General features: G+C 36.7%; 1 protein-coding gene across 5 annotated transcripts in view; it reads left to right on the top strand.

The window, feature by feature from the left end:
- The window catches only part of LOC110808754 (retinal-binding protein), a 36,988-nt gene that overhangs the window by 18,440 nt on the left and 3,754 nt on the right, over positions 1-14,794 (top strand). For 3 of the 5 annotated variants that reach the window (XM_088221955.1, XM_088221954.1, XM_088221953.1), the window contains exons 12-14: positions 12,094-12,141; positions 12,248-12,283; positions 12,366-12,440. In XM_088221955.1, coding sequence (XP_088078081.1) covers positions 12,094-12,141; positions 12,248-12,283; positions 12,366-12,440 — 159 coding nt within the window. Of the gene's footprint in view, positions 1-10,747; positions 10,864-10,980; positions 11,116-12,093; positions 12,142-12,247; positions 12,284-12,365; positions 12,441-14,794 lie in introns of those variants that run through there. The other 2 variants (XR_015821349.1, XR_015821350.1) reach the window with 2 other exon arrangements.

The raw sequence follows: 14,794 nt of genomic DNA, 5'->3' as shown, positions 1-14,794 counted from the left end.
TGTGATGAGGAGATTGGAAGCTATATAGTGCCGCTTCCTTTGTGGTGATGAGGATGACAGAAGGAGATACCACTTGGTTAAATGGGATGATGTCAAATTACCTATTAATCAAGGTGGTTTTGGGATTAGATCCATTGTGGAGATGAATGTGGCTTTTCAAAAGGAAGTGGATATAAAGATTCATGAATGAGGACAAATTGTGGAAGAGGATTATTGAGGCAAGGTGGGGGACCATTGATGACGTGAGGACTAGGGTAATGGTGAGGAGACTGCATTGGTTGGGTTTGTGGAGGAAGATTAAGGTGAAATAGCCTAGATTCTACGAGTGCATTTAATGGAGGCTAGGAAGAGGAAACCGGATCAGATTTTGACAGGATGAGTGGATTGATGGGGGGAGCCTTATGAGGCAGTTCCCGAGAATCTTTTCCATTGTACAATTGAAGAACATGGTGATTGAGGATGCGTATAGTGTCCATAATGGGATTAGAGAATGGAATGTGAATGTGAATAAAAACTTGAATGACTGGGAAGTAAGCGAGTACAAAATACTGTTGCAGATTCTTGCATCGAAATAGATCAACGATGATAGAGATCAAAGTCATAAGGAAGCCGAGACAAAATGGGAGCTTCATTGTCAAATCTTATTACAAGCACCTTGTGAACGATGAGTCTAGGAGGGGTGTCTAAGTTCTCGGTCCACCAGTTTTGAAAAATAAAAACACCTCCTAGAATTGCTTTCTTTGCATGGGAGGCAAGTTGGGAATGCATTTTGATAATTGACAAACTAATAACAAGAAGCAAACTTATGGAAAATGAGTGCTACTTGTGCAAGAAAGCTGTGGAATCCTACAATCATATCCTCCTATGGTGTCGTATGCCCTATAAATCATGGACAATTGTTATGGGCTTTTGGGAATTAATTGGGTGATGGCGGGTACCATCAAGGACGAGATTTGGGCGTGAGATGAGATTTGTAATAAAAAAGAATTTGTAAGGTTAATTTCACTAACTAATTCTTTGGGTATTGTGAAAAGAAAGGAATAGTAGTGCTTTTGAGAGAAATGAGGCGGAGACAAAATAAGAGATAGATAGTTTCATTATTTTGGATTTATTTTGTTGGATCATGACATTAATTGGAATGAGAATCTTGGAAATGTCATTGATACCCTAATATAATTGTAAATCTTATGTTCATGGGCAGTACTCCATTGATATCTTACTAATAGTTAATTCACACTTTTGTTATTTATTTTTTTAAAAATAGGATTGCATTAATGCTAGAAAAATAAATCTAATGGAAACAAGAAATAAAATTCTGAAACAATTAAAGACCTAAATATTATAAACTTTTCGAACTTTTTTCTTTTAAAAGAATCAATTAGTTTCCTAATTAGTTTCTAAATTAATAAATATGTATCGTAGAATATCCAACCAAATAGGAATGATCCTAAATAAATACAAAATAAAGACACCTAATCTTTTAGGAAACTCCTACTTTATCCTATAACCAGTTCTCCTAGAGGTGCAAAACGCTTATCCTTGAGTTTAATTTTGCTTTGCAAGGATCAAACAGTTTACCAGATAGTCCTTTCCTTCATTCTTCTGCTCTCCACTTCATATAAATAGATTGCTTTGTATATTTAAGTACAAACATAACCATAAACATTCAAGCTTTGCATCTTTTATATGAACTTTTAGTTTTATTATGCTTGCCATGAAATCTTTTGACATATGACAAGATTCTGCATTCTTTTCCTTTTTGGATGAAAGATGAAGGAATGCAAAAAAACAGGAGACAGAATCTTCTGACTAAAGAAAAAAAAGAGAATCCAGAAAAACAAAGAATAAATCCTTAAAGACAAAATAGAGATCCAGTCCTAATTTCGAAGTAGATGTGTCACTCCCTTGGAAATCTGTAAGTTAACTTAACATTTAGATGTTGAATCGATATTCAAACTATAAACCAAAAGCTCTTTTTTTTTTAATTGAAAAATCAAGTCTAATGGTAAGATTTAGAATATATACTTCATTGATCAAAGTTTAGTGCCTTATTTCAAAAAATTAAAATTTTTATTTCAAAAGAAAAAAACCAAAGTTTAGTGCCTTGTATGTATATTTCTATATAATTAAAAGATACTCCAAATCAAAATATCTTAAGAAATTTGATTGGGGGAAACTCTTTTCTATTAGCAAGTATACTAGTCGAACAAGTAATAAAGAGTGAGCATAAAGTATCATTCTCAAGGAAAATTGTTTTGATGTGATTTCATGGTAACTGTACTTTCAATGATGGTTGAGATGAAGGAAATGTAAGAAATTGATGGTTAATTAAACTAAAGAAAAATAGATTAAATCTAAATTACCTATATCGAGTCTTAATAAGTGCTTATCCAAGAATTAATGACGTTGGAGAGTAATCTCACCTACACCCTCTATTAAGAGTGTTCATAAATTGATTTTAGTTGTTGTAATGCTTGTGATGATGGACTCTTATGATTTAATAGTCCTTCTTAGGTTGTATTGACAACTTTATGAGGTAGTCAATCTTAGAAGATCCTTATCAGATCGGCTCCTTAATTGACACCCGACAAGATGAATCTTATGTTTTATGGAATCTTAATGGTTAATTGTCCTCTTGGATTGAGTTAAGGCTGACCCTAAAAGATGTCCTAGTATTCCTCTGTAGTTGCTTATTCAATGTGCAGTATATTCTAGAGACTGCTTTTGTATTCTTAATATTCAAGGATCAATTTAGCATCAAATAATTTTTATGAATATGATTTCTTCTTTTGATTCCTCATCATAAACATGTCTTTTAATTAAAAAACATTAAGTTCGATATATAATCATCACATAAGATATACAAACGAAATATTAATTTATTAGACTTAAAATATAAGGTTTGGATCCATAGATCCCCAACAAAAGAGTATACTGCAGAAAATAGAGTCTTAGAGAGAGAGTGTGTCTTAGAGACACCCTTGTGAGCAACGGTTGTTCCGTGGCGACGGTCACCCTGGCTGACCATGCCAGTGGGTTGGCAGAAATTTCTAGTAGTAGGCAAAAATCTTTTGACGTGGTGGAAGGGGGCAGAGGGGTTTGCGTGTATGAGAATGGAAAGGGCTACCAAAAATCCATATTTTTCCAGAAGAATGATGTGGAACAGCTTCTTCAGAGCTTTAGGGAGTTCAGATGGGAAAAAAGAGAAGATGTGCGGGGCAGATATTGGAGAAGTAGTTGGAGGACACTGTGGATGACTTTTAGTGGAAACAGGTGAGAAAATCTTCTGGTGTTCTCGGAAGGAAAAGAGAGGCCCAAGGGTAGAATCAATAGACTGTTTCTGCCAGAGGGGGAAAAGGTAGATGGTTGGTGACAGATGATAGAAGCAATACATGAGGTCGTGGGAATGAAATTGGTTCTTCCAGAATGGTTGAAAGGAAAAAGATGGTTGAATGCGAGGGAACTTGTCGGATTGACCGAACCAGCTGCTATTGTTTTCAAATGTCCAGGCTGTAGCATCAAGTGGGAGTTTTGAAAGGGGAAGATGACGGTCTCGTTCACTGATGTTCTGGGGTTGCCAGAAGCGAAGCCAAGTTGGGTAGGGCAGGAAGGTTTGCCGGGTCGGATTGAAGTGGGTTGGGGCGATTCAAAATTGAAATATGTAGAAGTGGTGTGTCACGTGCGAGCAGGAGGGCGGGAAGGTAAAAATGAGGGGGTGTGTTTTGGGCCAAAGGAAGGAGAAAAAAGAAAATATTCATGGGCTCAAAAAGGAAAGTGGGTGGGTTACCCTAGGCCGAGTAAGAAGACAGGTAAGAGAAGAGTGAAAAAAATTTGGCAGCCCAAATGGGTCAAACCCGGCTCGCCAGCAATTAAAAAACCCGTGATTAAAGGAAATAAGGAGTTAAACGAGAAAAAATCAAAATGCCCGACAGAGGAGAGGATTGTTAGGGATCTGAAAAAAATAGAGGGAGAAATCGCGGAAGACGAGCTGGAGACAGAAGGAGAAGAGAAGGAAGAAACTTTTAGGAAGGATGGATATGTCCTTTCCGGCTTTTCTTTGGGCAGAGCAATGACAGGGAGTGAAGGAGTAGGAGAGGAAGAAGTTGATAAAGTTGAATGGGCGAGTCTGAACTTAGTGGGGAATGAATTAGTTCTGGTCGAGGCTGGGATGGTGGAGGATAATGATGAAGGAGCTCTGGATGTGACCCCCTATCCAGTTTGACAACCTCAACCATGAAATGATAGTCTTGACCAAAGAAGAAATGGCAGAGCAGTACTCAGCTTGGGTTCAGAGGAATTTTGTCAAGCTGAATAAAATGTTTGGAATGACTTTTGAGGGTTTGGAACAAAGGGTGTTAAGTCTGCTGGCAGAACTTGAAATTAAATTTTTAGAAGCAAAAAGGGAGAGGAAAAAAAGAAAAAAGAATAGAATTAAAAAAGAGAGAGGGGGGAAAGTAGAGAATTAAAAAGGTTGGAGTGGTCTATTAATTATGAGGGGCAAAAGAGTCGCAGGAGGGGGGGGGATGATGAGCATTCTGTTGAGTCTTAAATATGATTGAGAAAACCATTTCATGGCATGTGAGGGGGTTGAATGTAGGAAAAAAAAGGAGTTATTAAAGGTTGTTTGAAACGATGGAAACCTGATTTGGTCTACTTCCAAGAGACCAAAATGGAGGAGATAAATAAAAAGGTGATATGCAGTATCTGGAAAGACAAAAATATGGAATGGGAGTGTTGCCTGTAGTGGGAACTGTGGGTGGGTTTCTTGTTATTTGGGATGATGAAAATTTTTTATGTAGGGGGGTGGAGAGGGGGAGGGTGTCTCTGTCATGTTTGTTGGAGAACTATAAGGATGGTGAGGGGTGCGTTTTTTCTTGCATCTATTGCAGAGGGAACAAAGAGGAAAGGGAGCATCTGCGGGATGAACTTTTGAGGTGTAAAATGAAGTGGGGTGAGAGATGGGTGATTGGGGTGATTTTAACATGGTGTTGCATATGAGTGAGAGATCGGGTATGGGCACCAAGGGAGATTGAGGAATTCAAGGAGATGGCAGATCAGTTGGAGCTTGTGGATTTGCCATTTGGGGGGAGGAAGGTGGACTTGGTCCAATGAAAGAGAAAACCCTTCATGGTCAAGAATTGACCGTTTCTTAATTTCTAATAGTTTGTTAATGCAGTTTGCAGGTTTGAGCCAAATAAACCGGCTAATTTCTGATCATTTCCCAATTTACCATGTCCCTGAAGGCATTATTTGGGGGCCTACTCCATTTAGATTGGATAACAAGTGGCTGAAGGTGGAGGGGTTCAGAAATTTGGTGGAAAAATGTTGGCAGGAGACGGTTGTGGTGGGTACGTATAGTTTTCTTTTTGCTTCTAAATTGAAGGCTCTAAATAAAAGGTGGGCAAGGGAGGAAGAGGATAGATTCGAGAGGTTATTAAATGAGAATTTGTTAGAGATGGCAGACCTTGATAATAAGGAGATGGATGGTATACTGTGTGAGCAAGGAAGGGTGAGGAGGGATGAGTTAAGGAAGGAAGTCGCATCGGTCATGAACTTGGAGCCAATTTCTTGGAGACAAAAAGATAGGGCGAAATGGGTTAAAGAGAGGGATAGAAACACAAGGTATTTTCATTGTATGACTAACTTTCCCAGGAAGAATAATTATGTAGAAGAATTTTGTTGTAAATGGGAAATGGTTGAAGGCAATGAAGACATGAGGCAGAGGGCAAGACTGTTTTTCCAGCAACTATATACTGAGGATGTAATTAGCAGGCCTAAGCTTGATAATCTTCACTTTAAGGTGTTGTGTGGTGAAACCAGAGATGGGTTCGAGGCTCAGTTCACTGAAGAGGAAATTAAAGGGTGTCTTGATGAATGTAATGGGGAGAAGGCGCCGGGGCCGGATGTTTTAATGAGTTTCATTGGACGGGGTCTTTTGCCAATTCTATCAATTCGACTTTCTTGGTTCTTATTCCAAACGTGGTGGGTGTAAAAGACATAAAAAAGTTTAGATCGATCAGCCTGATGGGGAGCATTTATAAATTAACTTATAAGGCTTTAGCAAAGAGACTATCAAAAGTGTTGGGTGAAGTGATTGGAGAAAATTAGAATACGTTTGTTAAAGATAGACAAATCCTTGATGCTGTGATGATTGCCAATGAAGTTGTGGATGACTTAGTGGGACAAGAAAAAGAGGGTTTTATGTGTAAAATTGATATAAAAAAAGGCTTATGACCATGTGTGTTGAGATTTACTAAATTATATGCTTATAAGGATGAGTTTTGGGAGTAAATGGCGAAAATGGATCATGAAATGTATTTCCACTACCTCCTTTGCGATCATGGTTAATGGGGACCCGTCAACCTTTTTTAAGACTTCTAGAGGGCTCCGCCAAGGCAATCTTTTGTCACCATTACTTTTCCTTACTGTTATGGAGGCTTTTAGCAGATTGATGGAGAAGGCAAGGGAGCAGAATTTGTTGAAGGGAGCGGATGTGGGGAGGGGGGGAGGAAAGGGTGAGGTTTTCTCATCTATTTTTTGTGGATGATGCTTTAATTTTTTGTGAACCGACTGTCAATCCAATGTTTCACTTAGGGTGCATCCTTCTTTGTTTTCAAATGGTATCCGGTCTTAAAATAAATATGAGGAAGACAGAATTGGTTAGAATTGGTGATAGAGGGGATGAGAAGAGTTTGGCTTTGGTGTTGGGATGTAAGGCAGCTACACTTCCAATAATATCTTGGATTACCCCTTGGGGCTAAATTTAAAGATATAAAAACTTGGGAGTCTATTGTGGAGGTATTTGAAAAAAGGTTGGCGGGGTAGAAGAGAAATTTTCTTTCTAAAAAGGGTAGATTTACCTTGATAAAAAGTACGTTGGCAAACTTACCTATATGCTACCTTTCTATTTTAATCATTTCGGTCAGCATTGATTGAAGCTTGAAAGTATTCAATGTAGGTTCCTTCAGGGGGTTCAGGAGGGTAATAGAAAATATCATTTGCTTAGATGGGAGGAGGTGAAGAAACCGGTTTGGAAGGGGGATCTCGGTTTAAGGTCAATTAAGAAGTTAAACCGAGCCATTCATGGGAAATGGTTGTAGAGATCTCTTGTGTAAGAGGAGAGGTTGTGGAGGAAGGTGGTGCAAGCGAGATGGGGTGATTGGGAGAAGGAGAGAGGTAGGAGGGGTAGATTCAAACCGCATGGGATGAGCCTATGGAAGAAAATTAGAGATGACAGCTATTCTTTCAAGGGCTATGTTGGTTGGCAGTTAGGTGATGGTGAGGATATCAATGTTTGGCACAATGAATGAATGGAAAACTTTAAGCTAAAAGATGCTTTACTAGATTCTTTGACATTGCTTGTGATAATGAGGTGTTGAATATGGTATTTATATTATTTTATTTTATTATTTAATTAGTTACTATTATGTAATTAGAATTTTTATTAGAATAAGAATTTCATGTAATTAAAATTCTATTATAATAGTTATTTCCTAATTAATAAGTTAAGAATTTTATGAATATATCAAGTGTAACAATTTAAAAGGTGAGAAATAAAATTATTATTTTTTATAAAAAATTTACATGATATCAAAGTAGAATAAAGGTATTTTGGGGGGTTTATTTTTAGATTTTCTTTTAAACCCTAAAACAACAAAAATAAAATGAGTAGAAAGGAAGCCAGATCAGAGAGGGAGCCAAATTTGGGAAGTCCCTGGTTACTGCGAGTCAGAGCCGCGCGAATTACAGGTCTTAGAGATTCTGCAAGTTAGAGTCGCGAGTCAACGAAGGAGCGAACCAAGTTGCACGCAGAGCCGCACGATCCGGTTTTGTATTCCTCCGCGCTTAGAGACATGCGAAGAGCCCTCGATTTCCTTCTTCAGCCGTACGCAGAGTGCGCAACCTCTGGTTCCTTCTTCCTCTACGCGCAGAGACTCGCGAAGAGCCCTCAGCTTCCTTCTTCTTTAACTGCGCGACCTCCTCTGTTTCTTTCTTTCTTCTTGTGAAGATATGATCATTCCAGCTTCTTCTGTCGCGCGCAGAGCTGCGCGAAGAGGTGCACGATCCAGTTTTACTTCCACCGCACAGAGAGCCGCACGTGGAAGCTTTTCTAGCTGTGATTTGCTTCATTTTTCTAGCCACTGTATACTGTAGATCTGCCTGAGCCGAGGAAGCTGTTGAGCTGAGCCGTTTTTGAGCCAAGCTGTTTTCAAGCCGAACCATTTTTGAGCTGAGCCGTTTTTGAGTCGAGTCAAGCTGAGTCGGACTGCCAGACATATCTAATTTTACTATTTTTCTGTCATTTTTTGGCTATTTGGTGTAGATTAAGAGGTCTGTTTTCCATTATTGGGTATTTTTCCTCTTATTTTTAGCAATCTAAAATGACAGAAGTAAAAAATGATGGTTTCTTATTGGAATAACCCCTCATTACACATCAGTCCTGTAAAACTTGATAGAACTAATTATCTTGCGTAGTCAAGATCTTGTTTATTGTTTATCAAGGTTAGAGGATTGTAGGGGTACATTACAGGTGATATGAATAAATCAGATGTAGGTGATTCACAGTATAACAGATGAGATTCTGAAAACTCTTTGTTAACATTTTGGCTAATCAATTCCATACAACCCCATATTGCACGAATATATTTGTTGCTTAAAACTGTAGAAAAAATATAGTATACAACATCTCTTAAATATTAACAAATGAGTAATGACGGCCAAATTTATGACTACCGAATAAAGTTCATGACACAAAGTAAGGATAGATGATTATTTTACAATATTTTTTTGAAGTGAGTGTATTATGATAAGAATTAGATTACTATCAAGACTTTCAGGCAGATTGTCTTACAGATGCAGTCAAATTTCAGAAATTGATAAATAAAGAGCAAATTTATGATTTTTTAGCTAGGTTGAACATCGAACATGATCAAATACGAGTCTAGGTGGTTGGTAAGAATCTTTTTTTTTTTTCATTAGAATAAACTTATGCTTATGTTCAGAAAGAAAAAAGTAGAAGGAATGTCATGTTTTACATAATACTAGTTAAGAAAGTTGGATTAGTTGCTCAGTTTGAACAATTTAAATATTTACGGTGGTATGACTATTGTGGTAAGCTAAAACACACTAGAGAAACTTTTTGGAAAATACATAAAAAGCCTATTAGAGGTCGTGAGAGAAAGACTAGTGGACCTACGAGAGCTCAAGAAAATTAGTTGAGAAAAGTGAAACACCTGACACACCAATAATTGGAGCCTTTTCGAATGAGGAGATTCAAACTCTAAAGCGTATTCTGTCTCAATTTAGCTCTTCATCAACTATAGGTGCAACAAATTTAGTAAAATCAGAATTTTCGAACAAGAAAGATGATTGACACTAGTAAACTGTAGGATGACTCTTTAGAACTTGCTATACAAGTTGGGCATGAGAGATATCCTTGCACCAATTTGAGGGGGTGTTGAATATGATATTTTGTTATTTTAATTTATTTTTTAATTAGTTGATATTATCTAATTAGAATTCTAATAGAATAAGAATCTCATGTAATTAGAATTTTAGTAAAATAATTATTTTTTAATTAATAAGTTAAAAATTTTATAAATACCTTAGGTTTAACAACCTAAATGGTAAGAAATAAAATTATTAATTTTTCTCCAAAATCTACAGGAGGTTAAGGTGAAGGAGATATATGAGAATGTGGGCGAGGGGAAAGCCTGGAATGTGAAAGTGAAAAGAAATTTACAAGATTGGGAAATTAATGATTATAGCAATCTGTTATTGTGTTTGGACAGCATGAACTGAATGATGACAAAGATAAAATGGTTTGGAAGCTTGATGAGAAGAACGGGTTTTCAGTGAAGTTGTAGTACCAGTCTCTTTGTATGAGTGATAATAGTGGTGGCACAACAGCACCTTCCAAGCAAATATGGAAGACAAGAGCCCCTCCTAGAATGATATTTTTTACTTGAGAAGCTACAAATAAATGTATTTTGATGTTGACATGCTAAAGAGGAAAGGTAACACTATGGTTAATAAATGCTACTTCTGCAAATCTGATGAGGAAACGTGCAACCACTTATTGTTGAGTTGTCCGGCGACATCCAGCATATGTACCATTGTTTTGAGCTTGTTGAGGTTAAATTGGGTTATGACTGATAAAGTGAGTAGAGAGCTGTGGGCATGAGCGGGTTTTTGTTTAAATTTTTTTTTTTTGGATTGTGTTGAAGGAAAGAAAACGAGAGTTTTTGAGGGTATAGAGACTAATTTTACAAACATTAAAGATAGATGAGTTCATATTTTTGACTTTATTTTAGTAGGTCATGACATTAATGATTGAGATGGTTTTGAGATTGTCATGCACAATTTGATTGATTTGCAACTTGTTTTGTATAGAGGCGGTACTCTTTTGATACCTTTGTCTATAATAACACTTTTTTTTTTTATTTTAAAAAAATAGATCCCCAACAATAGAAATTATTCTATACTGATGATTAAATCTTATGCACAAGATTGTGAAATTATTCTTGGAAAAACTTTTATGGTGGCTATCTATGCTACAAAATGCTGTCACAACTCTAAATTAAAGCTATGAGTGTGTATATGGTGGCTCTCACATCTTTTCCTTATATAGCCTCCAAAAATAGGGTTCTGAAAACTATTACACTGGCTTTCCCATGAAATTGCACTTAGCAGAGTTTTCCTTGCTGTAGTGATGAACACAGTGTAATTCCATTGATTTATGCTGCAGCTGGAAATTTTTTTCCCCACTGCAGTGGCCGCATTCTGCATGCTTATGAGTTGATTTTGGAGCCAATAACAACTGAGTTTTGGCCTGGGCTCTTCATCAAAGTTGTAGTCTTATATGTAAGCTTTCCAATGCATCTTGAACTGCTTCCTTTGCATTTTAGAACTCAAGTTATAGCTTGATTATTGATCAGTGCTCAAACTTTGACGGGATTGGATCTTCTAATTTCCATACAGAGTTTGAGAGCTGAAATGAATTTAGATTTGGGCATGTGAATCCAATCTTGAAAGCTCAGGACATCTACATGAAGTTAGAAGGCTGCTTTTATTTGGGAACTCGAAGGATGTAAAACCTCCATTGAACCTTCGAAGGTTAAATATCAAAGTCTAAAAATACACATTTTACTCCAACAGCCCTTTTCCCTCAAAACTTCGCCGAATCATTTAGTTTGCTTCCTGTTATGCAATATAAATAAAATATGATAAATTCCACATAAACTGATAAAACCTAGCTGAGATTAAATATATAGATACTAAATTAGTTGGTATAAAACTAACTCATCAAAATTTATATTAATCTTATAGTAAACAAAAAAATATTTATTTCTAAACATATTGTATAAATATATACAGTACTTCTAAATTATTTTGAAATAGTAGATTGATAATTAACTATATCATCCTAAAAATTATAATTTTTAAGTAAATGAAAATAAATTATTAAAATATTTCCATAGGTTTAATATTAACAAGAATTAAGTGAATTGCATAATGGATTAAATCGTGTGAATCCTTCAAAACTACATTGTTGTGGATGTTGAGGTCAGCATACCTACTAGGATACCAGTAAATTTTAGCTTGTGATTCTTTACATGGGGATCTTGTGCTAAACTCATAATAAGTGATCTGCAAACATGAAGCTGTAGCTGTTTGCACTGTGAATTCTATATTTTCTTTTGGTCTGCAAAATTGAAAAAACTTTTGGCAGGAAACTTAATTGCCTAGATTTTACATGGATGCCTAAAGATCCTTCAAGCTTTTGTAAGCATGAAGATCTTGATTTCTAGCATGATCAAACTGCAGAACTTTTCGGATTGTAGCCATTGTGTCTTGATGATGTAAAAGGCGATATGACATCCGAATTCTTTTTCTTGAATGCTTATGGCTCTGAAAAACCAGTCAGATTTATTGATGATCTCTGAAGGGATCTGAGGGCCATTATTAGATTGATCTTCTGATGGGTCTTGTGTATTGCATTTTTTGAGATCATACATGTTGAATTTTTTTGAGATGCATGATTTATATTGAATGGATTCTTCCTTGTATTTAGCTTTTCATTTTTGCTGTCAGGATATTGGATTTAGTGTGGAGTATACAGATCCTTCTGGTAGAAAAACTGTGAGTTAAGGCAATGTCTTTGCTTTTTGTTTGTTCTTTCTTGTAGTTGACTGACTTGTTACTTTTCTTCTTTTTTGTCTTGGGGAATGGGTGATTCATCTTTCAGCCTGTGTTACCTTATGGTCGGTATGAGTCTGATCAAGTGAGTTCCTGCATCTGTTTGTGAAATACTTGGCTTAGTAATCAGAGTATGTATCCTCTCAATTTTAAAAATGTTATCACAGGGAAATTTCTGCACGTGCATGGCTGGAAACTACAAACTCATATGGGATAATTCATATTCAACTTTCTTCAAGAAGGTAGGAAAATGAGTTCATGGGGTTCATTTTATTTTTCTTTGGATCTCATTTTGGTAATCATGCTGTGACAAGTTTTCTGTTCAATCAGTTTCTAGCACAAAGCCTTGTTTTCTATATATCAATGTTGGCATGTTTCTCTTTCACACTAAACTCACTTTTATTTAATAGAAAAAAAAGATTTTTTAAGATAAATGCAAAAAAATACAAAGAAAGGAGGGAAAAATATTCTCTAAATGTTATAGACTATAGCGAGCGAAAAAATATAAAAATATATGATCAGAAAAGAACGTAAGAAATTAAGGACCAAAAACAATAATCTCCCTACTTCAATGAAGTCCAGGAATAGGTAGGTTAATTAATTTTCTATATGCTTGACTATGATGATACTAGAAAAGTCATCCTCTTACATTGCTCATGAAATGACGTACTTCGGTTGTAAAAAATTTTCTAGTTACGTGCAAACCATATTCTCCATAAAGAGTTAGATAGCCCCTTGCCACAACGTCTCGCTTCCTTTCTCACCCCATCACCTTAGTGTACACCCCTAAAAGGCTTTCAACCGTGGGAGATGTGACCCACATGATGCCAAAGAGAGTTGATAATTTCATCCAAAGCTTCCAAATAACCTTGCAATGGAGAAATAAAAGGTAATGTATGTTATCCTCTAAAGCATATTACGCAGATGTCTAAAGATAGCTCAAGGTATAGTTGTCAGATTCGTAGCATCTTGTTGGTATTGAACCTTTGATGCATGGCTGTCCATGTAAGTATTTTTATCTTTGATGGAACTGGTACTTTCCAAAACAATTTTGCAGTATGAAATTGGTTAGGAGGGCAGAGGGCTCGTCGTACCCCCTTTTCTTGATCAAGCCTTTTCTTCGCTTCGGTAGTAAATCACCTACTAAAAAAAGAGGCAGGCCTTGCACGCCCTACTCCAAAGGATAGGGTAAAAGGTTATTCCAATCTCTCGGATAAAACCTAATCGACGATTTATATTCTAGAAAGGCCCTTCTTACTGGACATCTCTCCGCAAAGACACTTCTTTCTATATGAGTTGACTGACCTACTGACAATGTAATATAATAAGATAAGAGGGCAATGAAATGGAATAGAAAGAATTCTCTCCCTCTGAGCGCTATTCTTCTTTCCCACCCTTTCTTTGAACCTTGGTTATATGATCAATTTCTCTCAAACAAAAGGTCATTCGGACATCTAAACACAATCCCTACATCATAGGCCCTTGAGCTCCAAAGAAAGAAGACCTTTACTTAAATAGTGAAAAACGTATAGTAAGTAGACTGACTGACTACACTAGTAGTTACCCATCATTCACCTTAGTAATTTATTACATCGCTTGCTATGCGACTGTAATTAGTTGATAGCGGAACTCAACCGGGACAGCAGATATGAAAAAGAAAGAAGCAACGTACTATTACCTAATTCGGTGTAACCTTAATTAGGTTTAATAAACTACTTCAGGTTCAGAAAAAACCGTGATAGGTTTGGGTGCTAAGGTAGCAACTTTCCTTCGGGAATCACCCAATATGGTTTTCTAAAGAAAAGAAAGTATTATCTTGGTAGCAACTTCATTCCCCTTATTGTTTCAACAGTGATGTGGAATGGAAAGCAAGGTAACTTCCAACGCTGACTACCAGGCATGAGTCAATAGTTCAACAAAAAGGAAGTAGAACGAATGAGTCTTATGGGCGCCACTCGTCTTCTGGAAAGGATGTTTCGGATGGGATGGCACTCAACGTCAATTGATGACTCTAGAAAGCAAGCCAAAGTCGACTAAGCATCTGAGTCACTTTACTGGCGAGATGGGAATCCAATTCTTGTCTTGAAGTAGCCTTTGTTGCAGGAGTTTTATTGATTAAAGTGCTAGCGGAAGAGACATATCCATCCCCATCGTGATGTTTAATGAGATATTCAAAAAAAGACCTTCAAGTGTATGTCTCTGATGGATCGAAGGAAAAGAAAGGTAAATAAGCTCTAGTTGTGCCAAAAAATTCTGCAATTCAAGAACCTCCCTATTCAATAGGTTGCATGCGAAATAAAACTTCCAAGCAATGTTCCCCTTGCTGTTTAAAACAAATTCAGAGGCAGAGGTGTTGTGTCTTGAAGAAAGACTAAACAATTAGAAAAATTGTGTGGCCAAAGGTTGTTAACCCACCCATGTGTCTTGCCAAAATCTCACTCTATAACCATCTTCCACTTGGAGCCGGGTGAGGGAAAGGGACAAAAGAAGTACATGGAAGATGGCTTTCAAAGACTCTGGTTGGATATGAATCTTCCTGTTGCAGTATCCCATCTGTTCCCACTCCCATGGATACTTTTAAGTCACTTTGTACCAC

Source organism: Carica papaya, chromosome 6 (genome assembly GCF_054855325.1).
Source record: "Carica papaya isolate Zhongbai chromosome 6, ASM5485532v1, whole genome shotgun sequence".
Lineage (NCBI taxonomy): Eukaryota > Viridiplantae > Streptophyta > Magnoliopsida > Brassicales > Caricaceae > Carica > Carica papaya.
This window is presented reverse-complemented; position numbering and strand designations above follow the sequence as displayed.